General features: G+C 45.3%; 1 protein-coding gene across 1 annotated transcript in view; it reads right to left on the bottom strand.

Moving 5' to 3' along the window:
* DYNC1I1 (dynein cytoplasmic 1 intermediate chain 1) overlaps nucleotides 1-26,739 on the bottom strand; it is a 328,122-nt gene that overhangs the window by 114,330 nt on the left and 187,053 nt on the right. Inside the window, exon 10 of the mRNA XM_044294826.1 lies at nucleotides 26,424-26,549. Within this exon, the coding sequence (XP_044150761.1) occupies nucleotides 26,424-26,549 (126 nt within the window). The remainder of the gene's footprint in view (nucleotides 1-26,423; nucleotides 26,550-26,739) is intronic.

Below are 26,739 nucleotides of genomic sequence, written 5' to 3'. Positions count from 1 at the left end.
AGATGTAAATGTAGATTTTCCTTGGTCAGCATTTATCTGATTGTGGACTCGTTGTGGAAGCCACTTGAGTCGTAAGCTAAGACGTGTTTTAGAAGATCCCCGCTAAGAAGTCTCTAATGCAGAATGACCGCAGTCTCCCTTACATCATGATGCTATGCATTCAGGCATGGCAACCCTCATAGAAAACAAAGAAAACATTTGTCTGGTCGTCATGTGGTCTTAATAGAACCGTATCCACAGAGAGACTCCCAGCAGACCCATGTAAGTCTAATCTACCTCCAGTGCTAATATCATCTCAACCTGGGGCTGCCAGTCAGCATTAGCAGGAGTTACATCATCTACACGGTGTATTCACTACTGTACATAACACCATATGAGGTTGTGTGAAAAGTAAACAGCGCCACTGTTATCTATAGGCTGAATTTGGTACTGCAGCTCAGCCTTATGGAAGTCATTCTTTTTTCAGTTTCATAGGGGGGTCTCAAGTTTCTGGGCTGCGTTGTCTCTAAACTCTTAGGCCTCTTTCACACGAGCGTGACGGATTAAGTCCGGATGCGTTCAGGGTGCGTTCAGTGAAACTCGCACTATTTTGCAAGCAAGTTCAGTCAGTTTTGTCTGCAATTGCGTTTAGTTGTTCAGTTTTTTCCGTGCGGGTGCAATGCGTTTTGATGCGTTTTTCACGCGCGTGATAAAAACTGAATGTTTACAAACAACATCTTTTAGCAACCATCAGTGAAAAACACATCGCACCCGCACTTGCTTGCAGATGCAATGCGTTTTTCACGCATCTCCATTCACTTCTATGGGGCCAGGGCTGCGTGAAAAACGCAGAATATAGAACATGCTGCAATTTTCACGCAACGCAGAACTGATGCGTGAAAAACAACGCTCATGTACACAGCCCCATTGAAATGAATGGGTCAGGATTCAGTGCGGGTACTATGCGTTCACATCACGCATTGCACCCGAGCGGAAAACTCGCTCGTGTGAAAGGGACCTTAGGGCCCCCAGTGCCTGAGGCCCACAGCTCAAAGGGTTTAAGGAGGGCATGGATGATGTCCACTAAAGGTACATAATAGGCCAGGTGATTTAATAGTCGTTTATGAAACAGGCTGAAGCAGAATAGTGAGTGCAGCTCTGGAGTATAATACAGGATGTAACTCAGGATCAGTACAGGATAAGTAATGTAATGTATGTGCACAGTCACTGCACCAGCAGAATAGTGAGTGCAGCTCTGGAATATATTCGTTAATTTCTAACGATAATTTGTTTTCCCTTAGTCCTAACAGCAGCACAGATGGGGTTAACTGCCCCCCGTGGACTGGTAGGACTGGCGGAATTTTTAATGAGCCCAAAGAAAAACCAATGAACAAACTCCAGCTCCCCTAAAGGGAGGGGTTCACCCCCCAGCCCACCGTGTCTATAACAAGAAAGTACTTAGGGCGGGAAAATTTGTGTGCTGCTGTTAGGACTAAGGGAAAACAAATTATCGTTATAAATTAACGATTCCCTTACGTCCTACCAGCAGCACAGATGGGGAGATAGCAAGAAGAATCCCCTAGGGAGGGTCCTCATGCCTGGCAGAAGTAAGAACTGTCTGCCCAAAGGCCGAAAACTCTGCTACCTTAGCATCTATTCTATAATGAGAGATGAAGGTTGATTCAGAGCTCCAGGAAGCCACCTTACAGATCAACTCTAAGGGGAGAAGGCTTCTCTCCGCAACGGAGGTAGCTATGGCCCTAGTAGAATGGGCCCTCACAAACTCCGGAGGATCTAAGGATTAGGAGGTGAAAGCTTCCCTAATGGCTTCCTTGACCCAGCGACTAATAGTAGTTTTAGACGCCTTATGGCCTTTAGACTTACCGGAAAACAGGATGAAGAGGTTCTCATCTATCCTGAATTCTCTGGATCTATCCACATAGATTTGGAGGCATCTCGAGATGTCCAGTGGGTGTCTAACTGTAACATCAGAGGAGGAGGCAGAGAATAATACAGGTAGAGAAATTACCTGGTTAATATTTTGAATAGTTGGAACCTTAGGTCTAAAATAAGGTAGAAATTTCAGAAGGACTCTGTCCTGTAAAAAAATGATGTATGGATGTAAAGCGGAGAAAGCTTGCAGCTCAGGATAGCACGCATCTCACGGACATTCGAAGAAAGATGCCACTCCTGAGGAGACCAAGATCCCCGAACTGGGGATCCGTCTAAATGGGCGCCCCAGCCTACAAGGGACGTGTCTGCTGTCAATATGAGCCAAACTGGTTGGGTCATAGACTTTCCTGCTGGTAGATGGAACCACCATCTGAGGGAATTCCGGGTTTGGTTGGATAGGGAGCACAGGCAATCTAGCCCTGCAGGGCTGCCGTTCCATTTGTCTAAAACCTCAGATTGAAGAGGACGGAGGTGCCATAAAGCCCAAGGGACTGCCTCCGCAGCTGCTGACATGAGCCCCAGCATCTTCATGAGAGTCCGGATGGAGACTCGTCGTGGGACGGAGAGGAACCTTGCCAGATCCCGAATCCGCGCTCTTCTTTCTGGCGTCAACTGGAGGGACATCTCCAGAGAGTCGACCACGAATCCTAAATAATGGATTGAAGTCGAAGGGCTCATGTTCGACTTCTGCCAGTTGATGATCCAGCCTAGGCGGAGCAGAAAGGAAATTGCGACATGAAGATGATGAGTAAGTATTGGGACCGAAGAGGCTAGAAGAAGCCAATCATCGAGGTAGGGAACAATGGTCAGTCCCTGGAGTCTCAGAGCTGCCACCACCGACACTACCACCTTGGTGAAGATAAGAGGGGCAGAAGAGATTCCGAAAGGTAGGGCGGCAAATTGAAAAAGCCTGCGCACTCCTGAAATCTGGACCGCGATCCTGGGAAATTTCCGAGAGGAGGGAAGGATCGGGATGTGGAGGTAAGCATCCTTGAGGTCCAGAGTAGCCATCACGTCCCCAAAACTGAGGATGTGGCTGACTGACCTTATGGTTTCCATCCGGAACCTGGTTATCCTTACGAATCGATTGAGGAATCTCAAATCTATGATCATCCGGAGATCTCCTGTCTTCTTGGGTACCAGAAATACTGGAGAATAAATCCCTAGACCCCTCTCCCCTGCCGGTACCTCCTCCAGGGCTCCCTTGGAAATGTAGTCCTGAATATAGGACTCTAAGATCTTCTGTCTGGCCGGCAGAAAACTTCGAGTGGCAACAAATCTTTCTGGGGGGAGAGAAACGAGATCTGTTAGATAGCCAGTAGCCACTATGCTTTGAACCCAGGGATCTGAGATTTCCTGGGCCCATACGTGCTTGAAATGAGAAAGACGACCCCCTACAGGGAGCTGGGGGAGGAGTACGGGAAAATCCAGAGGTGTAACGACAGCAGTATCAGGGCTTAACCAAGAGCCTCAGAGAGGCCCATAGTCAGGAGGGTTTTGCCTCCTTGGTGGGTTTACGGAGGCGTCTTGAAAATCTTCTAGACTGCCCCCCCCAATCTCTACGTCTGGCCTGCTGTCCGGATCTGCCTCCGCGATCTTGCCTACCCCGGGCCCGAAAGGGCTGTTGGGGGAGACTCTTTCCCTTTTTATCGGAGAGTCCCTCCATGATGGTGTCTAGTTCCGAACCGAATAAGCGGTCCGGTTCGAAGGGTAGCCCACACAGATTATATTTAGAGGCGTTATCACATAGGAAATCCATGGCCAGATTGACGGATTTAAAAGCGGCCAGGATGTTGTCCCGACAGACACTCTGATCGACATCAGTCTGAATTTGGTTCAGCCTAGAACGTAGGAAGGAAGTGACCTCCGTGGCTGCAATAGAAGTTGAGGCCGAGGCTGCGGCCGCCTAGTAGCTCCTTCTCGGGTGCACTCTGCCCTCCTATCTAGAGGGTCCTGCAGGCTAGACCCATCGTCCACAGGAACCAGAGTGTGCCTGGACAATTTGGCTGTAGCCATGTCCACCTTAGGAATGGAACCCCATGATTCCACTAAGGGTTTAGTCATCGGGAACATTAGTTTAAATCTTCGGGTGAGGACTGGGCCTTTCTCTGTTTTTTTCCATTCTGTGCGCATCACAGAAAGAAGGGTCTCATCCGCCTTAAAGACCCGCAGAGTCCGACAGGCGGGATCGGAAGACTCCCCTATGTCAACATCATGGTCCCCCGACCTGATGGACTTCAATAACTTCTGTGTTTTTTTGGGTGGGAAAAACCACGAAGTTGATTCTTCCTCATCAGAGGAAGATGACCCCACAGAGAGAGGCATGGGTCTTTTGTCAGTAGGGGCGGCAACCTCCATCAGAGTCTGGGAGGGGCCCGGTAGTCTCTCATTCAGTAGCTGTACGACCCGCTTGAAGGAGTCATCCACATCCGTCTTCTCCCACTGGTACATGTCTTGCATCGTAGGTTCCGTAGTGGTGCCGGAACGGCAACTGTCGCACCTGGAATAGGGGCAACTATCATCTAATGGCGTGTTGCCGTCATAACAGGCCAGGTGTTTCCTCTTGGCCGCAGACTTCCGCTGCTGGTCTGACTCTCTAGGAGAAGCCATAGCTGAAACGAAAGAAAAGATTAAAAACATCCCTAAAGTTCCAAGGGAGTTTATCACACTAGTTAACGGCACGAACCAGAGGAGTAAAGACAGGCACTTGAAAATATTAGAAGCTGAAGAAATTCAGAAGATAGCAGCACTCTCAGCCGAGCACAAGGAGACTCTGGAGCTAGCTTGTTAAAGCAGCGCAACCAGAGACAGACTGAAAGAGATCAGGGAGCTTAAATAGGGAAAAGCTCCGCCCAAGGGAGGGATTCCCTGTAACAAACCCTCCCCCAGAAATGTCACTGCCACAGATATTTTGTTTTAGAAACATTACTGTGGTAAGAAGAGGACAATAATTTAGGGATAATCCCTCCCTTTTGTCCTTTTTAGACTTTATTTTTCTTATAGGGTAAATGGTCAATTTCCATGTGGATAAATGCACTGAAGAGGTTATCTTAGTTCTAGGGCAGGGATGCCCAACCTGCAGCCCTCCAGGTGTTACAAAACTACAACTCCCAACATGTCTGGACAGCTTATAGCTATTAGGTCATGCTGGAAGTTGTAGTTTTGCAACAGCTGGAGGGCCGCAGGTTGAGCATCCCTGTTCTAGGGCATTAAAGGGGTCTACAGTAAATTCTGGTTGATTCCAAGGGCCCCATACTTGGGGTCCCCAGGAACTGAGGACCCTGTGCAATTTTCCAAATTAAGGGACACTATAGTCACCAGAACCACAACAGCTAAACGTAGTAGTTCTGGTGTCTATAGCGCGTCTCTGCAAGCTTTATAATGTAAACACTGCCTTTTTAGAAAAAAAGGAAATATTTAAAATTACTGCCAAGGAACACCTCGAGTGGCCACTCATTATTATTGCAGTTTACCACTCTACGAGGTGTGTGGATTTTTTTGTGTGTTGTGGTGGAGGGCGTGAGTGCATGCTAGGGTCCGGGTAGGCAGGATCCAGGGGCCCAAGTAAAAAATTCTTGCCCAGGGTCAAATCAATATTAAAGACGGCCCTGTAGATACCCAGGCCCAGCAGAAGAGTAGTACAGGTGATAGGCAGTGATACACCTACTCAGGAGACCGTATCACACGTCAGGCTTAGATACACCAACTGAGAAGCAAATCATCACATATGACAGACTTAGACGGAGATGATTTTACTATCTATATTGCTCCATCGTGAGCACAGGCATCAGATTAATACAAATGTTACGTCTGCCTCCCCGCCGGGCACATAACAACCCATGTTTTCCATTAACACAGGAGCTTTTAATGTTTTCGCTTAAAATAAATAAAATTCTGTTATTTGCTATTTTCGAGATCCGCCCGGAGTAAAATTTATCAAATTCTCTGACGCCAGGGTCTTAGTTTAACACATTACCGTACCCAGCAATCTCCTGACTGTGCTCCATTAAAGTGACGGAACTGAACAAAATATTCACAATGCCGACGCTGATTTCTGCCGCCTTCCAGGATGTAACGCACATTAAAAGCTTTTCCATAAAGCCCCTTACCGGGAGGGAGCCTGTTACAGGAGGCCATGTCAGAACATTTACCGAAACTTCTATTGTAACGGAAGGCTCCGCGACACGAGTCACGTCTTGTCACATCGTTACCAAATGCAGATTTTCTAAATAAAAAAAAACATTAGGACCGCGGCTGCACTTTTGGAAAGCTTAAAGGGAACTTGTCGTGTTGGACATGGTGTGTAGGCTGCAGGCAGCATGTTATAGAGCAGGAGGAGCTGAGCAGATTGATATATAGTATTATGGGAAAATATTCAGTAAAACTTGTATTTTATTCTTTTAAATTCCTGCTCATTCTGGGCTTTGAAGTCCAGGAGGCGGAGCTATCAGTGATTGACAGCTGTCTCTGTATACACAGTCATAGAGGGAAGGCTGTCAATCATCTGATAGCCCCGCCTCCTGGACTTCAAAGCCCAGAATGAGCAGGAATTTAAAAGAATAAATTTCAGGTTTTACTGAATATTTTCCCATAAAACTATACATCAATCTGCCCAGCTCCTCCTGCTCTATAATATGCTGCACTATATTTTCATGGTGACAGGATCCTTTAAAATGTGTTGGGTTTTGAAAAAAATAAACAAAAAAAAACCCCATCTAATTGTGCAACTGATTGGCACTGAGCTGCAACAAGCTCCAGTGACCTTCGGACAGGAGTTTGACGTCATAGGGCGAGGAAGAGGCTGCAGCACTTGCCTGAGCACCTCGGCCCATCAGGGGGAGTGTCAGGAGTCCGACCCCCACCGATCAGATATTGATGACCTGGGGATAGGTCATCAATATTTTAACCCTAACGACCCTAAATTTTGAAATTTTTAAGATTTGTTTTTAAATAAAATGAACCCCTTGACAACATGCACTGTACATGTACGGCACATGTCGTCTTATTAAAGATGGCACCCGCTTTGGAGTGGAGCAGACGACATAGCTGCCAGGTTTCTGCTGTTTCACATAGGAGACACCCGGGTCTAATGTCTGCGATCAGAGATAACACCGATCACAGACATTTAACCCCTCAGGTGCCGTGGTCAATTGTGACCATGGCATCTGAGAAGGCTTCGCTGCCCAAATGGCTTTCCCGCACTGAGATCATGGAAGCTGTTCGTTGTCTGCAATAGCCTGGGTCTCTCTGATAAAAAAAAAACTATGTTGTTCCCCGTAGTTCTTAGGGAGGCCTACAGGTGGCAGGGCTCCATAAGAACATAGCCAATTTATTATTCAATTTGAAAATCTCTAAGGGGGCTTAAAAAGTAAAAAAAAAAAAAAGTTAAAATTCTAATTACCCCCTTTCCCCATAATAAAAATAAATAATTAAAAAAAACATCATCGGCATTTCCGCATCCCAAAATGCCGGAACTATTAAAATATAAACGTATTCATTCTGTACAGTGAACACCATAATGGGAAAAAATGTCTGATTTACAGTTTTTTCATCGCTTCAAAGAGTCACACACACTCCAAAATGTATCAGTTGCCCTGCAAACATTATCCCCCACATAGCTCCATAGATGGAAATATAGAAAAGTAAAAGGCGGTCAGAATATGGCGATGCAAATAAAAAAATTATTTTTTCCAAAGTTTTTTTTTTTTTTTTTTCAGTATTGAAAAAAATATATATCAATGTGGTGATGCTGTAATCGTACTGACCCAGAGAATGAAGGTAATGGGTCATTTTTACTGCATAGTGAACGCTGTAGAAACGAAACCCAAAAAACTATGGTGAAATAGCATTTTTTCCAGCCGCCCACTACATCGTATGCAAAATTAAATGGTGAATGAGAGGGTTGATAACTCAAAAAATAGTCCCTGTACAGGATCACCCTTAGGCCCGTTGCCCAGCCGTGGCCGTATTGCGGCCCACATACAGCGAGTCCGCAATGCACGGATGCGGACCCATTCACTACGGAGTGCTTCCATGGTGTTTCTGTGCGTGCCTCTGCACCGCAAAAAAAATAGAAAATGTTATTTTTTCTTACGGTACGGACGGATCACGACCCATTCAAGTTGAATGGTTCTCGATCCGTCCCGTCCACCGCACGGATGTTGCCCGTGCATTGGGGACCTTAAATTGCACTGGTCACCAATACACAGAACGGCCGCACAATGGCCGTGTGCATGAGGCCTTATTGAGAAAAAATTTCATTTTTACTATTTATGCTAAAAGAAAATACATGTGTGATGCATTAAAACGACAACATTAAATGTGACATTAGAAGATGCAACTTGTCCTGAAAAAAACAAGTCCCATACATCTATCTGAACGGAAAATTAAAAAGTTATGGCTCAGGGAAGGCAGAGAGTAAAAAGTGAAAAAAAAAAAAAGACAAAAACGGAAAATCATCCTCATCATCCCCTAAGAGTTAAAAACTGAGAAATACTATTCACATAAGTATTTTACCCATACAGACCTGATAGAACCATAGTACTGTACTCCGATGTTGTGTCTAATGTTTACAGTGTCAGCAGCTGAATGTGGGTGGAGCTACAACATTGTGATTGACAGTTCTGCCGGAGGTCCTGCTGTATTGTCCATGGCTGGGAGAAAAACTCCTGAGTACCAAAGCAACATTTCTAACAGACACCTACCTACCATGTCCCATTTGTAACACTGATATCCTCTTCTGTGGTAGATTTTGGCCACAGTACCAGCAGCGCTTTGATGAAATTGCTGTCTACACCCCCTATAGGATCAGAAGGGTAGAGAAAACCAGGAAGGAGGAGGAGACCTAAGAATTACGATGTCACTTTATAATTCATAGGAAGTCAGTGACAGAGACCGATCTGGCCCAACTGTTAAAATAATATTTTTGCATATGGGATATAGTGGAGTATTTATTAACTATACTGTGAACTTAGATAGGTAGAGAGGCTTGGACAGATAACATAGGGACACAAGGTAGTGTAATGTTATATTGTCAGTTCAGGCAGGTAGCACATATACATCTGAGACCCAGTGCAAATGTTGATTTTTACGTTTTCCTAAGGTACGTTTTTGCTTTTCAGTTTTCGTGCAGCTACAGACTTTGGTAAAGTCCTGCTGGTCGGAGGAAGACGTTCCGAGAACAACCAAGGTCTCAGATCGATGCGGATAACACTGTTTTGCTCAGGGTTTTCGGTAGGGCTGTGTTATATTGGGAACTGGGGCGGACAGACAACATTGGTGTAATGTTGTTCTGCGCGCTTACTTTCTAGTCCGATCGGGTACCACAGCTCTGATGGGGGTTGGACACAGAATGATTGGCAGCAGAGTGTGGTCTATGTTTGTGTTGTGGAGTCCTGAAGAGTCAAGGCAGGACTTATGCCATGGATTCTGCTGGCCTCCACAAGACAGGATGACAGGGGGAGATCAGCCTGAGTACACATGAGTAAGACAGGGATACAGTGCCATCAAGAAAAACATGGTGCTTCATCCACAGCTCCCCTCGGATGTCTTAACCTATTAGGGTGGCCATCCTTATCTGTTGGTACAGATGGATGTGTAGCAGAGGACGCGATCCTCTGATAATAGGGTGCTCAGACACCAGTGTTGAGATAACGAGGGGTCCTGTGAGATGAAGGTCAGCCCAATGCCTTTCTCTACTCTTGGGTCAAAGGTATTGGTGCTGGTATTAGACAACTAATTGCACCGTGAGGGAAGAATTCCCCCAGGAGTGTATTGTACTGTCTTTTGTCCTAGGTATGGATACAATGGATCAGGAGAAAAGAACCCCAACTACGTCCAGCTAAGAAGGTGAATATCCGACCCGATACCCCTTAGAGCAGAGAGAAGCTGAGTCTCCGAGATGCCATGGAAAAAGACTCCGCTGTGTCCTGGCTGCTTTGGATACCATCTCAATGGGATTTTGCTCCTCAACCTGGCCGTCCACCTGGTGATCATCCTTAGTACCCGGGTGGTCATACCTTGGACTGTCATTGAACTGTCATCAACAACAGGATGAGAGGACTGGCCAAGTGACTTCAACAAGGCCAGTCAGAAAGTCCTATACTGATGAAGTCAGGGTTCAAGGACTTGACTCTGATTTGGTCCTGTAATCCCGAAAGTGTTACTTTTCATTTGTATGTCTGTCGATTGTGTACCCATAGGCACTCTAGGTGCAAATGTGTGACAGCCTATACTCAGGGAAACTCACCCAACGTACAGTGGTGAGTTACAATATGGGTGTACACACATTTGCATCCTATAGTCGTTTCCCATTGACTTGTGGGTCTGTGACCTACCTGTGTCTTTGGAGGTGTAGAGAGATATACCTTGTGGCATGAGTCTCTATGGGTACACACACTACCTGTATTTTGTGTGAAGAGAGTAGATCCCTTAGGGACAGGCCCCCTCCTCTACTAAGTTATTTGCCACTTTAACCCCAAGAAAGGTGAAGTTCGTAAGGGAGGGACTGAATATCAGTTAGGGCGGTGTTCTTTCCCGCAGTTAGAATTTGGGTACTAGGACATCACCTCTTATTCCAGAAATTCTGATCTGCCTTGTAAAGACCTACGTATCCGTCCATGGGAGAACCTCCTCAACAAGAGATTCTTCAATCAAGATGGAAGAAGCAATGTCGGAAGAAAAGTCGTGCCGTTGCTAACAGGAGGCCATTCCACGGTTGACCGTACTCCAGAAAAAAGGTGCTACGTGGATCGGCCTGGAGACCAAGAGGCTGAAGATATCCCAGAGTCTGACTAATAAAAGATGACAGTTGGAGTGGCGGGTACCTGAAGATCGACACTGACAGGAGAAATGAAAGAAGGCCAGTCCACGGTTGCTATGTGGATCGACCTAGAGACTGTGAGGGTGAAGCCATTCCAGAGTCAGGAAAAGACTACATGGGAAGTGGCTGATACATGAAGATCGACACTGACAGACCGCAGACCAAGAAAATTCCAGACCAAGATCCAGAGAGAAGAATACGGTGTATTCTGTGGATGGAGATGTTTGGTTACGATGAAGGGCAGGGAAGAGGTCATAGCCACGAGGGGTGATGTCTAGGTACCTAAGGGCCGGATTATACTTCAGTCCTTCCTGAACTGTTACCAACAGTGAGTGGGCTTGAAGAGGCAAATATATCCTAACACTTCCCTCCCACTTCATTGTCGTCTTCTCGACAACAGGGGGATTGTAGAGGGAAGTGCCAGGTAGGCGTATATACACTGCCTGTCCAAAAAAAAAGTCGCCACCTGGAATTAACTAAGCAAATAGTTATGAGCCTCCTATTGGATAATTACTGCATGGGCGAATATCTTTCAGCCGGCAACAAGTTATTTAACCCCAACTGGTGCAATGAGTTGCTTCTCATTTCTTAAACAACCATGTAGAAAGACACATCTCGTGGTCGTGGAAAAGATGTTAGTCTGTTTGAGAAGGGTCAAATCATTGGCCTGCATCAAGCAGAGAAAACATTTAAGGAGATTGCAGAAACTACTAAAATTGGGTTAAGAACTGTCCAACACATTATTAAAAACTGGAAGGATAATGGGGACCCATCGTATTCGAGGAAGAAATGTGGCGGGAAAAAAATCCTGAATGACCGTGATCGGTGATCACTTAAACGTTTGGTGAAATCAAATCAAAGAAAAACAACAGTAGAACTCAGGGCTATGTTTAATAGTGAAAGTAAGAGCATTTCCACACGCACAATACGAAGGAACTCAAGGGATTGGGACTGAACAGCTGTGTAGCCGTAAGAAAACCACTAATGAGTGAGGCAAACCAGAAAAATTTGCTAGGGAGCATAAAGATTGGACTCTGGAGCAATGGAAGAAGGTGATGTGGTCTGATGAGTCCAGATTTACCCTGTTCCAGAGTGATGGGCGCATCAGGGTAAGAGAGGCAGATGAAGTGATGCCCCCATCATGCCCAGTGCCTACTGTACAAGCCTGTGGGGGCAGTGCTATGATCTATGGTTGCTGCAGTTGGTCAGGTCTCGGTTCAGCAACAGTATGTGCTCCAAGAATGAGGTCAGCCGACTACCTGAACATACTGAATGACCAGGTTATTCCATCAATGGATTTTTCCTTCCCTGATGACACGGACATATTCCAAGATGAGAATGCCAGGATTCATCGGGCTCAAATTGTGAAAGAGTAGTTCAGGGAGCATGAGACATTTTCACACATGGATTGGCCACCCCAGAGTCCAGACCTTAACCCCATTGAGAATCTTTGGGATGTGCTGGAGAAGGCTTTGCGCAGCGGTCAGACTCTACCATCATCAATGCAAGATCTTGGTGAAAATGAATGCACCACTGGATGGAAATAAATCTTGTGACATTGCAGAAGCTTATCGAAACAATGCCACAGTGAATGCGTGCCGTAATCAATGCTAAAGACGGTCCAACGAAATATTGGTGTGTGACCTTTTTATTTTGGTGGCGACTTTTTTTGGGGACAGGCAGTGTATATCTATATATTGTATTTAACCCTTTCTACTCTGTAGGAACAGCGTGTAGATAGGTTGGGTTGGGCGCTGTTATTTACGTGTGTATGTAAGTGTGCTATTTAGATAGTTTGTGGGGTGGGATTGTAATTGTGTAGGATATTGTGTATTGTGTGTAGTGTAGTTAGGTCTGTATTGTAGTGTTGTTGGAGTATTACCGTGTGCGACTATAGGTATATATATTTATATGTCCGTGGATATAAATATATATATTTATAGCAATAATAGACTGTAGACGTGTAATTGTTTTAATAAATACCTTTTATTATTTAAAGTACAGCGAATAGTCATTTAGTGTAGTAGTCGCCGCAGTAGTAGTAGAAAGCACGTAGTTCAGGGAAAAAGTGTAAGTGCAACAGAGTTAGTTAGTATTTATAGTACAAATAGGCGGAGTCATCAATAGATGACTCATGCCTATTTAATAATATTAATTATTGATATTAACCAAAATATGAATAATTAACATTTCCTTTAACACCCCCCCTATAGGATCAGAAGGGTAGAGCAAACCAGGAAGGAGGAGAAGACCTAAAATGATGATGTCACTTTATAATTCATAGGAAGTCAGTGACAGAGACTGATCCTATCTCGGGTCTCTTCATGAGCTGCTGCTTTGAAGAGGTCATCAGACCTTGGTCAAATGACCAAACCGTGGATGGTTCAGGGTGGATATTCGCTTTATGCACAGCATGGCACCAAACAGTAGTACGGTGTGATACCGAAGCCCCTGGACCATTTTCTATGCCTAAAACTGGCCAGGCCCACGCCATGTCTAAAAAATGGGGTGGGGTGTGGGCAGGGAAGGGGGTGGGCCCATCTCATTTATAATTTTCTACGCCTGTTTTAGGAGTAGCAAATTATCTCAATCTATGGCAGCAAGTGAGCTGGAATAGACTTAGACAGGTGGTGGATACGCCAAAGTCATGTAGACCACCAGCATCCACCGCCAGCTAAAGGGGTATTAAGAAATGACCCCCATAGTATGTTTCTCTCCAGAGGTAAGGTCAATGACCAACAGTCTTTCCGATGATCAAGACCTGCAAATCCCATTATGGTCTACCAGAAATGCTCCACTTGAAATGTTGCAGATAACGTTGAGAGCTGTAGTCCTTTGTCCATCATTGAGCCAAGAAATGCCCTCCAGACCTTGGAGCTTAAGGTTGCTCAAAGGTTCCCATCAGAAGCCATAAGGTGGTGAGAGAGGACTGGTCCATGTCTAGGGGCTCAAAGCTTCTCTTGGGGGTAAAGGAGAACTTCCGGACATGATATGGTTAAACGAGAAGTATTTATTTAAGAAGAAAGGAAGCAATGTGAACCTATCTGGTTTCTGGTCCTCAGAAATGCTGTGGCTTTCTGGATATGCCCCACAAACCACATGAAAGTCGCAGCATCAGGCGCAGCCGCATGGCTGTTCAAACGCCAGGAGCTGGATTGTTCCACTTAGAACTTCAAACTAGCGAGCTCTTGATACGTGGCCACAAATTACATTTATTTTATTGGAAAAGTACTGAGCCCTGCTTGTGCTTAATGTCTCCCTTCTGTCTCCTCCGCTTGTGATATTCGCTCGCTCTCCGCCGGCAGATTCTGTTATATTTATCAATGGTCGACGGAACAGACTTAATAAGAATCAGCGACAAATCATAATGAAATTCCAGCAAGTTCAGGCATCTGGCCCTTTAATTTTCACCCAACTTTTCAGGAGTCCTGAGCAGCACATCTGCCAAGCTCTGCAGGTGAAGGTTTATCCTTTGGGCTTCATATTGTTGGACAACCATAATGATAATAATAGTTTTGTGTGAAAACCTGGACGACAACCAATATGGTGGCATTACAGTTTTCATATTATTTGGCACATTCACCCAGCTTTCCCAGACTCCTGAATAGCAATTAAAGCTAATTATTACCTAAGTGTCTAGATACACCATGACAACTGACAAAACAATCATATCCCTTATGCTTCATGGAAAAAGGGAGAAAGCCCTGCTCTGACTATTGGACTGACTACTGGGGTAAGCCCCGCTGTGACTACTGCAGAAATGGGGGAAGTCCTGCTGTGACTACTGGCGAAAGGAGGAAGCAGCCCTGCTGTGACTACTGGTGAAAAGAGGAAGCAGCCCTGCTGTGACTACTGGGGAAAGGAGGAAGCAGCCCTGCTGTGACTACTGGTGAAAGGAGGAAGCAGTCCTGCTGTGACTACTGGCGAAAAGAGGAAGCAGCCCTGCTGTGACTACTGGCGAAAAGAGGAAGCAGCCCTGCTGTGACTACTGGCGAAAAGAGGAAGCAGCCCTGCTGTGACTACTGGCGAAAAGAGGAAGCAGCCCTGCTGTGACTACTGGTGAAAGGAGGAAGCAGCCCTGCTGTGACTACTGGCGAAAAGAGGAAGCAGCCCTGCTGTGAATACTGATGAAAAGAGGAAGCAGCCCTGCTGTGACTACTGGTGAAAGGAGAAAGCAGCCCTGCTGTGACTACTGGTGAAAAGAAGGAAGCAGCCCTGCTGTGACTACTGGTGAAAAGAGGAAGCAGCCCTGCTGTGACTACTGGTGAAAGGAGGAAGCAGTCCTGCTGTGACTACTGGTGAAAGGAGGAAGCAGCCCTGCTGTGACTACTGGCGAAAAGAGGAAGCAGCCCTGCTGTGACTACTGGCGAAAAGAGGAAGCAGCCCTGCTGTGACTACTGGTGAAAGGAGGAAGCAGCCCTGCTGTGACTACTGGCGAAAAGAGGAAGCAGCCCTGCTGTGACTACTGGTGAAAGGAGGAAGCAGCCCTGCTGTGACTACTGGTGAAAGGAAGAGGCCCTGCTGTGACAACTGGAGATAGCGGTTAGCTGTGTTTTGGCTGCTGATGTTTGTCCTTGGTGAAAGAGGGCAGCCCTGCTGTGACAAGTAAAGGGAAGGGGAGTCCTGCTGTGACTATTGTAAAATGGAGAGGGGATCCTCTGGCTACTACAGAAAGGTATAAGCCCTGTTGTGACTACTGCTGAAAAGGGGATGCCCTACTGTAACTACTGGTTAAAAAGAGAGGTCCTGCTGTGACTACTGGTGAAAGGGAGAAGCCCTACTGTGATTACTGGTGAAAGGGAGAATCCCTACTGTGACTACTGGTGAAAGGGAGAGACCCTAATGTGACTACTAGTGAAAGAGAGAAGCCCTACTGTGACTACTGGTGAAAGGGAGAGGCCCTACTGTGACTACTAGTGAAAGGGAAAGGCCCTGGTGTGAATACTAGTAAAAGGGAGAAGCCCTACTGTGACTACTGGTGAAAGGGAGAGGCCCTACTGTGACTACTGGTGAAAGGGAGAAGCCCTACTGTGACTACTGGTGAAAGGAAGAGGCCCTACTGTGACTACTGGTGAAAGGGAGAAGCCCTACTGTGACTACTGGTGAAAGGGAGAAGCCCTACTGTGACTACTGGTGAAAGGGAGAGGCCCTGCTGTGACTACTGGTGAAAGGGAGAAGCCCTATTGTAACTACTGGTGAAAGGGAGAGGCCCTACTGTGACTGCTGTGATTTCTGGTGAAATGGGGCAGCTCTGCTGTGACTAGTGGAGAAAAGGGGAGTCCTGCTGACTATTGGAAGATGAAGGGGAGGGGAATGGGGAGTCCAGCAAAGATTTAAAAAATGTACTTACTGAAACATCCTGACAGAGGACTGGTTCACTGGTGAGCTTTGTGTTTGGTGCCTTGCATAGTACATAGCAGAGATAGAAATAGATGCTGTTGGTTTGCGGGATCCTGAGTGACAGGGAATCTGATTTCCAGTTCACACGTGGCCCAGGATAAAGGAAAGAATAATACATCTGGATGTGTGTTCATACTGAAATAGCTCTGCATCCTGAGGATACCACGAGACTTCTGCTACCACACCGACCTCCCAAGAAGCTCACTGCACGACTCAGAGGATGATAATAGGGTTTATCTCAGGGGTGTCACCACCAACATCTATCACTGCGTCCTACACTATCCAGCCAGGAGGCATCAGGTTAAGTTGTGAGGCAGTGGTATATGCTGAAGATGCACCTGCATCTACAAACTTTAAAGGGTTTCTGTCACCAGATTTAACCCTATTAAAGGGGTTTTCTCATCTCACACAATGGGGGCATATCGCTAGGATATGCCCCCATTGGCTTTATAGGTGTCCACACACCTATATCGAGAATGGAGCCCTGAAAGTGAAGGAGAGTGCACTGCGCATGCGCAGCCGCCCTCCATTCATTTTAATGGGGCCGCCGAAAATAGCCAGCTGGCTCGGCTATTGCCGTCTGCCCCACAGAAATGAATGGGAGCATGGGCCGCGCACGCTCCCATTCACTTCTGAAGGAGAGGCACGGATTAGCGTTTTGTGGTGGACGGACCCCAGGAAATCTAGGGTCCTCCAGCCACAGCGCTCCCCGCTCCGTTCTCGTTATAGGTGCAGGTGAGTTGAGGTGAGGTGACAATGGGGGCATATCCTAGCGATATGCCCCCATTGTCTAAGATGGGAATACCCCTATAAGCTAGATGACATTAGCAATGTGCTAATGTCAGCTAAACCTAACTAGCCTATTCCTACTTTTGTCTATGCCCCCGTTACGCCAGAAAACAAACTTTTATAATATGCTAATTAGCCTCTAGGAGCAGGGGGGGGGGGGGGGGGGCGTTGTTCCTGCAATTAGAGGCTCCGTTCTCCCACCTTTGTCACCTCCCTCAAAGTCCTAAATGACAGGGCCAGGCAGCGCTCGCATCTGTCTGCCAGCCCTGTGCTCTGGTGAAGTCTTGCGCCGTTCAGCATTCGGCGCAGGCGCGGAGAGGGAAATACGCTCGCAGGGTGCATACTTCCTCACCGCGCCTGCGTGGCGCGAGATTTCACCAGAGCACAGGGCTGGCAGACAGATGCGAGCGCTGCCTGGCCCTGTCATTTAGGACTTTGAGGGAGGTGACAAAGGTGGGAGAACGGAGCCTCTAGGAGCAGGAACAACGCCCCCCCCCCTCTCATAGAGGCTAATTAGCTAGCTTAATAGGGTTAAATCTGGTGACAGAATCCCTTTAAGAAACTACTTAGAGGGCATGTCCATCTGTGAATACTATTGTACAGTTTAGGTGAGTTAAATCAATTTGTAAATAAATTACATGACTTACTTTGTACTGATCCTGAGTCATATTGTGTTATACTCCAGAGCTGCACTCACTATTCTGCCGGTGGAGTCACTGTGTAAATACATTACATTCCTTATCCTGTACTGATCCTGAGTTACATCCTGTATTATACTCCAGAGCTGCACTCACTATTCTGCTGGTGGAGTCACTGTGTACATACATTACATTACTTATCCTGTACTGATCCTGAGTTACATCCTGTATTATTCTCCAGAGCTGCACTCATTATTCTGCTGGTGCAGTCACTGTGTACATACATTACATTACTTATCCTGTACTGATCCCGAGTTCCATCCTGTATTATACTCCAGAGCTGCACTCACTATTCTGCTGGTGGAGTCACTGTGTACATACATTACTTATCCTGTACTGATCCTGAGTTACATCCTGTATTATACTCCAGAGCTGCACTCATTATTCTGCTGGTGCAGTCACTGTGTACATACATTACATTACTTATCCTGTACTGATCCCGAGTTCCATCCTGTATTATACTCCAGAGCTGCACTCACTATTCTGCTGGTGGAGTCACTGTGTACATACATTACATTACTTATCCTGTACTGATCCTGAGTTACATCCTGTATTATTCTCCAGAGCTGCACTCATTATTCTGCTGGTGCAGTCACTGTGTACATACATTACATTACTTATCCTGTACTGATCCCGAGTTCCATCCTGTATTATACTCCAGAGCTGCACTCACTATTCTGCTGGTGGAGTCACTGTGTACATACATTACTTATCCTGTACTGATCCTGAGTTACATCCTGTATTATACTCCAGAGCTGCACTCATTATTCTGCTGGTGCAGTCACTGTGTACATACATTACATTACTTATCCTGTACTGATCCCGAGTTCCATCCTGTATTATACTCCAGAGCTGCACTCACTATTCTGCTGGTGGAGTCACTGTGTACATACATTACTTATCCTGTACTGATCCTGAGTTACATCCTGTATTATACTCCAGAGCTGCACTCATTATTCTGCTGGTGCAGTCACTGTGTACATACATTACATTACTTATCCTGTACTGATCCCGAGTTACATCCTGTATTATACTCCAGAGCTGCACTCACTTTTCTGCTGGTGCAGTCACTGTGTACATACATTACATTACTTATCCTGTACTGATCCTGGGTTACTTCCTGCATTATACTCCAGAGCTGCACTCACTATTCTGCTGGTGCAGTCACTGTGTACATACATTACATTACTTATCCTGTACTGATCCTGAGTTCCATCCTGTATTATACTCCAGAGCTGCACTCACTATTCTGCTGGTGGAGTCACTGTGTACATACATTACATTACTTATCCTGTACTGATCCTGAGTTACATCCTGTATTATACTCCAGAGCTGCACTCACTATTCTGCTGGTGGAGTCACTGTGTACATACATTACATTACTTATCCTGTACTGATCCTGAGTTACATCCTGTATTATACTCCAGAGCTGCACTCACTATTCTGCTGGTGGAGTCACTGTGTACATACATTACATTACTTATCCTGTACTGATCCTGAGTTACATCCTGTATTATACTCTAGAGCTGCACTCACTATTCTGCTGGTGGAGTCACTGTGTACATACATTACATTACTTATCCTGTACTGATCCTGAGTTACATCCTGTATTATACTCCAGAGCTGCACTCACTATTCTGCTGGTGCAGTCACTGTGTACATACATTACATTACTTATCCTGTACTGATCCTGAGTCATATTGTGTTATACTCCAGAGCTGCACTCACTATTCTACAGGCTCTGCAGCTGGAATCTCCTAGCGGTTCTGCTGGCTTTGTGTGTTTAGCTCAGGTGTTTCACTGTATCTAATAATCGAGAGCAGATCTATAAACGATGATACAAGCTGGAGGCGGAGCGTGGGACTGTTATAAAATAAGTTGTGTAATGGACAAGGTTAATTTAATGTAATTTTTTTCCACTGTTGCTGAATCAGAATTCAAAACGTGGTTCCCCGTGCACCCAGCAGGTGATTGGCTGCCTGGTATCCATCACCCATGTATGTGTCATTGAGGTTATGTACACGGGCGGACTGAAGCGGTGGTCTTCACAGCGCATGCGCGGTGTGTAGGCTTTGCAAACATGAGCATGTCAGGGAGCATGGCAATGTCAGCAGGCAGTGCTAGGAGCGGAGCGGTTTATGGGGCAGGGTAGAGAGGTCACAACGCATTGCAGGAAGAAACCAAGTAACCAATGCCGGGCATTGCTGGGATAAAACAAAAATACAAAAAAAACACAAATTAGTAGATGATATAGCTCTATTTCACTAGTACTTTGGTCGTCCATGCGGACTGAATTTTTTAACCCCTTTTAGGCTACTTTCACACTAGCATTTTAGTTTTCCGGTATTGAGATCCGTCATAGGGGCTCAATACCGGAAAAAAAACGCTTCGGTTTTGTCCCCGTTCATTGTCAATGGGGTCAAAACTGATCTGAACAGAACGGAGCGCTCCGTTAAAGTGGGTTAAAGGGATTGTCCGAGATGTTTAATAAAGCAGAGACTGTTATAATAGTAATAAAAAATGATACATATCGGCCACAACCGCCTCCGCTCCGGCACCGCTCCTCCTCTCCTCCCGGTGGCTTCAGCCGTGATGTTTCGGCCACAGCTGCAGCCAATCACTGGTCTCAGCGGCATATGGCAGAAGACCAGTGATTGGTTGTAGCAGTCACGGGCGAAATACCAGCGCGGTCGTCACCTCTCCAGTCTGAACAAGACGGCATGTATACATTTTTTCAAAATTATTATAACACTGTCCCGGATGATTTAAAAAATGGACAACCCCTTTAATCAGTGTATAAATAAAAAGTTCTACAAACTTTTAAAAACATTTCTGTTTGACTTCCTAATCGTTTTCAAGATCTCCGCTTGCTGTCAGTGAATGAGAACAGTTGTGTCTACATTCAGAAGTGGTAAAACCTGTCTATAGCTAGTACTGCTCTCAGCTGAGGGTTTGTCACATATCGTATCCAGTCTAGACAATGCTCTGTGACGGCAGACTGATACATTGTATGTGTTCAGCTCACAGAGCATTGTCTGGAGCGGATACAATTGTAACAAACCCTCAGTGGGGACCAGGGCTAGCTATGGACAGGATTGCTGCCTCTGAATGTAGACAAGAGTGTTCTCATTCAGCAAACACATATTTCTAATGACTTTCAATAGTAGCGGAAAAGGGGGTGGGGCTTAGCAGGAGGGTGGGGCTTAATAAGGGTGGGTGGGGCCAAACTGTTTCTGACAAATTTAATTTGAAGAAATAACGCAAGTCTGCAGCTGCTCATAGCAGCCATACATTTCATCTCTTGGCTTAAAGACAACCCAAGATGCACCTAAATTTGGTGCATTGCACTCCAGCGCACTTCATTTTAAAGGGGTTGTCTAGTATTAGAGAAAAATGGCTGCTTTGTTCCAAAAAACAGCACCACCACTGTCTATAGGTTATACCTGGTACTGCAGCTCAGTTGCATTGAAGTGAATGGTGCTGAGCTGTAATACCGCACACAACCTGTAGACAGGGGTGGCGCTGTTTTTCAAGTCCTGGACAATTCCTGGTATAATAAATATCCTTCAAAGTATAAAAGAGATTTTTTTTGGGGAACTGGAAAATCCCATTAAGGGCTGATATTTATAGACATTTTTTAAATCTTCAGACCCCATTTTTGCAGCTCAAGTAAATTCTTGGACGTGACGCTGACCTGGCGAGTCTAGAACGTTCTTCTACCACCCACGGGCTGAGCGTTCCAGAGCGGTGAGTGAGACATGGAACATCTCAGCCCGTGTGCAGAGAAGGTGTAGAAGGATTCTGCCCTGATTCTTCACATGCCAGGCACATATACGAGGCCGGGTGTGGAAGCCACGAGAAAACATCTCCAGGGAAGGAAGTCATACTTTGTGGTGCAGAAGACGTGGGCTGTCGGCTTAACCAACATTTTCCATGGACTTTGTGTATGAAAACAGAAATTGGGACGTTGTCATCGGAGTTGTGGCAAGACAGCGGAAGGGGGCCGAGTATCACTAGGGGTAACGCTGCCAGATTCCTTCGGCTTTCCCTTATTGCAGTATATTCTTGAGGGTAAATCAAGGGCGTCTTGGTCAAAGTGGCCGTCATTGTTTACCAAAGGAAATGAACCATAAAAATCAATGGAATGTATGAGAAAATACTATGAGTATAAGGGGAATGGAGAGGTTACATCTCACCTCCAGTCAAGCAAGGCATTAGGATAAGGAATTTTTAAAGGAAAATTCCCATAATCATAGCCATATACTGCTGCCGTGTTTGCCTGAAACAAATCCGATAGCTGTGTAAGCAGGACAACGTCAGGAGTTTCCACCAAAGGCTGTATTTCATTACATACATTACTTATCCTATACTGATCCTGAGTTACATCCTGTATTATACTCCAGAGCTGCACTCACTATTCTGCTGGAGGAGTTACTGTGTACATACATTACATTACTTATCCTATACTGATCCTGAGTTACATCCTGTATTATACTCCAGAGCTGCACTCACTATTCTGCTGGAGGAGTTACTGTGTACATACATTGCATTACTTATCCTGTACTGATCCTGAGTTACATCCTGTATTATACTCCAGAGCTGCACTCACTATTCTGCTGGTGCAGTCACTGTGTACATACATTACATTACTTATCCTATACTGATCCTGAGTTATATCCTGTATTATACTCCAGAGCTGCATTCACTATTCTGCTGGTGGAGTCACTGTGTACATACATTACTTATCCTGTACTGATCCTGAGTTACATCCTGTATTATACTCCAGAGCTGCATTCACTATTCTGCTGGTGGAGTCACTGTGTACAAACTTTACTTATCCTGTACTGATCCTGAGTTACATCCTGTATTATACTCCAGAGCTGCGCTCACTATTCTGCCAGTGCAGTCACTGTGTACATACATTACATTACTTATCCTGTACTGATCCTGAGTAGCATCATGTATTATACTCCAGAGCTGCACTCACTATTCTGCTGGTGCAGTCACTGTGTACATACATTACATTACTTATCCTGTACTGATCCTGAGTTACATCCTGTATTATACCCCAGAGCTGCACTCACTATTCTGCTGGTGCAGTCACTGTGTACAGACATTACTTATCCTGTACTGATCTTGAGCTACATCCTGTATTATACTCCAGAGCTGCACTCACTATTCTGCTGGTGCAGTCACTGTGTACATACATTACATTACTTATCCTGTACTGATCCTGAGTTACATCCTGTATTATACTCCAGAGCTGCATTCACTATTCTGCTGGTGGAGTCACTGTGTACAGACATTACTTATCCTGCACTGATCCTGAGTTACATCCTGTATTATACTCCAGAGCTGCACTCACTATTCTGCTGGTGCAGTCACTGTGTACAGACATTACTTATCCTGTACTGATCTTGAGCTACATCCTGTATTATACTCCAGAGCTGCACTCACTATTCTGCTGATGCAGTCAATGTGTACATACATTACATTACTTATCCTGTACTGATCCTGAGTTACATCCTGTATTATACTCCAGAGCTGCACTCGCTATTCTGCTGGTGGAGCCCCCATAACAGTGCCCACATGATACTGTTAGCCACAGTGCCTCCATAACACCCACAGAGCTCACACAATGATAGCTGCCACATAGCCCCCAATAACAGTGGCAGCTCCAATGCTCTCAAACTACTGACTACCATAGTGTCCCCATAATAGTGCCAGTATTAAACAGGTTGTCTGAGTTGAACTTAAATCTACTACATGGCAGGGGAGGGGTTAAAATAATAAAACTAGTTATACGTGCAGGTTCAAACCCCTTCCGCTCCAGAGCTGCTGATAGAGAATTGTTGTGTTGATGTTTTTAGCTCACAGATGTCTAAACGGGTACAATTGCAGCAAACCATCAGCTGTGAGACAGGTCAAATCTGTAGAGGATTTCATCTTTTTTTTTATCCCTAAAGGAGTATTCCCTTTCTCAGACGGCAAGCAGAACTATTAGAAATGGTGAGATTCTGAAGCACAAAGTAAATTAGGAAGTTGCAGAATGACTAAGATCTACTTGCATGAAAGTGGAAAACCCCTTTAAGAATCTGGCAGGGCAGGGAGCACTTCAGCTGCGGCCTCTGTACACATTATGGAAGGTGTCAGTGACCTGGCATGAGCGGTGCCCCGCCAACTTCATTAAGGAACACCTGTAACTAATCTCTTTTGACTACGACTAACCCAAGGCAAACAGGCTTCAATTACCTAAATCTTCACCTTTTTGGCAAAGGAACCTCTATGACCGAAAAGAGAAAATACTATAAAAAGCGATGAAATGTAAAATCTCAGGGCAGCGCCAAACAAACCACACAAGTGAGTCAGCCCTCTTGTCATTAAGAAAACACCCATAATTCTTCACCCAGGCTCACGGCAAAATACTAATCCAACTTCTGCTACATTCTCAGCTGGACATCAACACCTACTACATGCTCAGAAGGTCATCACAGAATCTCAGGTTCTCGCTAATATCCTCTGAAAATACCGTCATGGGTGTGCGTTTTTTCTACAAGGTCATATGGGGGTAGTGTGAGATATAACGGGATGTTTATGGATGTCCCTAGTCTCATAGTTGCCTTGACAGGGCAATGGGACATCTACTTCATGAGATATCTGAGGTCTTCAGATCACCTATGAGAGTGGTATGCCACCTTAAGGATTGGTATTGTTCTATTTTAGACGTAGAACTAGGCCCAATGGTTTGGCAGTCCTTGAGGGCTTGGCAACAATGTGGCCAATGTCTGGTAGCTAAGTATAAGGTAAAAGGTGGACATCTATGTGATGTGTCTTCCACCCAAGAGAAGGCAGCTGTACAGGTAACCCCACCTTGCTATAGAGCTTTCCTTCCTTTTGTTGGTCACATCAGCAGTGGTGAATGGACCATGGGCTGCACCATCAAGGGGTCTGCATGCAGGGCCAGACACAGGATGGTGGACAAAAAAGATGGTGGCTTTTATCTCAGGTTTAGGGAAGTCCCTAGTCCCACACTTGCCTCGATAGGGCAAGAACGCATCTACTTGATGAGACATCTGAGGTTTTCAGATCACCTATGAGAGTGGTGTGTCACCTTAAGGACTGGTATTACTTTTAGGCATAGAACTAGGCCCAATGGGTCAACAGTACTTGAGGACCGAGCAAAAATGCGGCCAATGTCTGGTAGCTAAGAATAGGGCAAGAGGTGGACATCTATGTGATGTGTCTTCCACACAAGAGAAAGCACTGGGAGAAGTGTCCCCACCTTGCAATGAAGCCATCCTTCCTTTTGTAGGTCACATCAGCAGTGGTGAAAGGACTATGATCCGCACCATCAAAGGGCCTGCATGCAGGGCCATACTGAGGATAGTGGGCAAAAAAGTTGGTGACCCTCATCCCATCTTTAAGACCGTGACCCTCAATCAAAGCAACGTTGGCATCCATTAATGTGAGGTAATCTTCTACTAGCTAATAACCTGGTCCATCTGTGACTCCATACGTGACATTACATTGGTAAGGGGTATGGGGAAAAAAGGTAACGTGGTTTTTCCAATGCGACTGTGATTTCAACAAGTGGTTGACAGAAGGGAAGGAGGAGACGTTGATGGAGGCCTACTTGATCTCTGTAAGGGTTAAGGTCTTGGAGCAAATGGCCCATGTGCCCTAGTTATAATCCAGATAATCCGTTTTTATCTACATGGCATTGGTGAGGGAAGGTGGTGCCCACTGGTCAATAGTTAAATTTTTACATAGCAACAAGCAGCAAAAGCAGAAAGCTGTGGTGAACCTGGAGCAGCAGAGGGCAGGCGTCATCCCACAGCCGAGAAGTCAGATTTGTCATCAATGTTGTGCGGCAGTCAGATGGAAGAGGAATGATGTAGTGAGTACGAGTGGGCAGGGGGAGGCTCGGAAAATCTACGGGTAATCTGCAGGCCTCCGGTTACTATGGCAACCAACAGCAACTTCACCGGGAGGTGTCCAAACAGGAAAGCAAAAACATATTCTCTAGTATCTACAGACCGCAGGAGTATACTGGTAACATGTTATAATAAGGAGATTTTCTATCTATCTATCTATCTTTCTATCTATTTCATATCTTACCTGTCTATCTATCTATCTATCTATCTATTGTGACACAGTGAGAGGTTTGGTCTGGGAAAACAGGTATTTTCCTCCCAGTATATGCTGCTGGGCTGATTTACAGCCAGGTGAGGTCAAATACCGGACCGGATTTTAAATGCCGGTCCGGGTTTTGGCAGCACCTGGCTGTCCCTAAATAGGCAGCTGGGCTAAGAAGCCATGTCTCTGTGTTGGGATCTGGGAGCCTTGTGTCTGGATGAAGGCTTTCTACCTGTGTGAATAAAACACTGAACTGTTTGATCCAAAGAACTTGTTGTTGCCTCTATACTGCGTCCGCTAATCCTGTCTACCAGAGCGAAACCCCACACTATCTATCTCATATCTATCTATCTATCTATCTATCTATCTATCTAATATCTATTTCATGTGTATCTTTTACCTGTCTATCTATCTATCATCTATCTTTTATCTATTATATAATATCTATCTATTCAATTTTTTATCTATCATCTAATATCTATCATGCATCTATCAAATTATCTATTATCTATCTATCTATCTACAGGTATTTATCTATCTATCAATTTATCACATATATATCTGTCTATCTATCTAATACATATCTCATATCTATCTATCTATCTATCTATCTCATATCTATCTATCTGGACACATTGTATTCTCACCTGACAATGGAATATATATTCTGGAGTGGTCTTCTTGAACTTCATGTTCCATACTAGGGCGACACCATCAGGTTCATGAGGGGCGTCTTCATTATTATTATAAGATGCCACCATAAGTTCTGGATACTGTAATACAGAAATGTATCCTTTATTCTCTCCATAAGGTGCGGTATATAATAATCCATGTACACCAGAGACTGATTATATCATTTATAGGTACATTTATTATTTAAAACATGGAGAGACGGAAAGTGAAAAAAAATTAGGAAGGGAGGAAAGACAGAAGGAAAGACAGATGGAAAGGAGGTAAAAGTGA

Source organism: Bufo gargarizans, chromosome 5, assembly GCF_014858855.1.
Source record: "Bufo gargarizans isolate SCDJY-AF-19 chromosome 5, ASM1485885v1, whole genome shotgun sequence".
In the NCBI taxonomy this organism is placed as follows: Eukaryota; Metazoa; Chordata; class Amphibia; order Anura; family Bufonidae; genus Bufo; species Bufo gargarizans.
The sequence above is the reverse complement of the archived record's forward strand: the minus strand, read 5'-3'. Positions and strand labels throughout refer to the sequence as shown.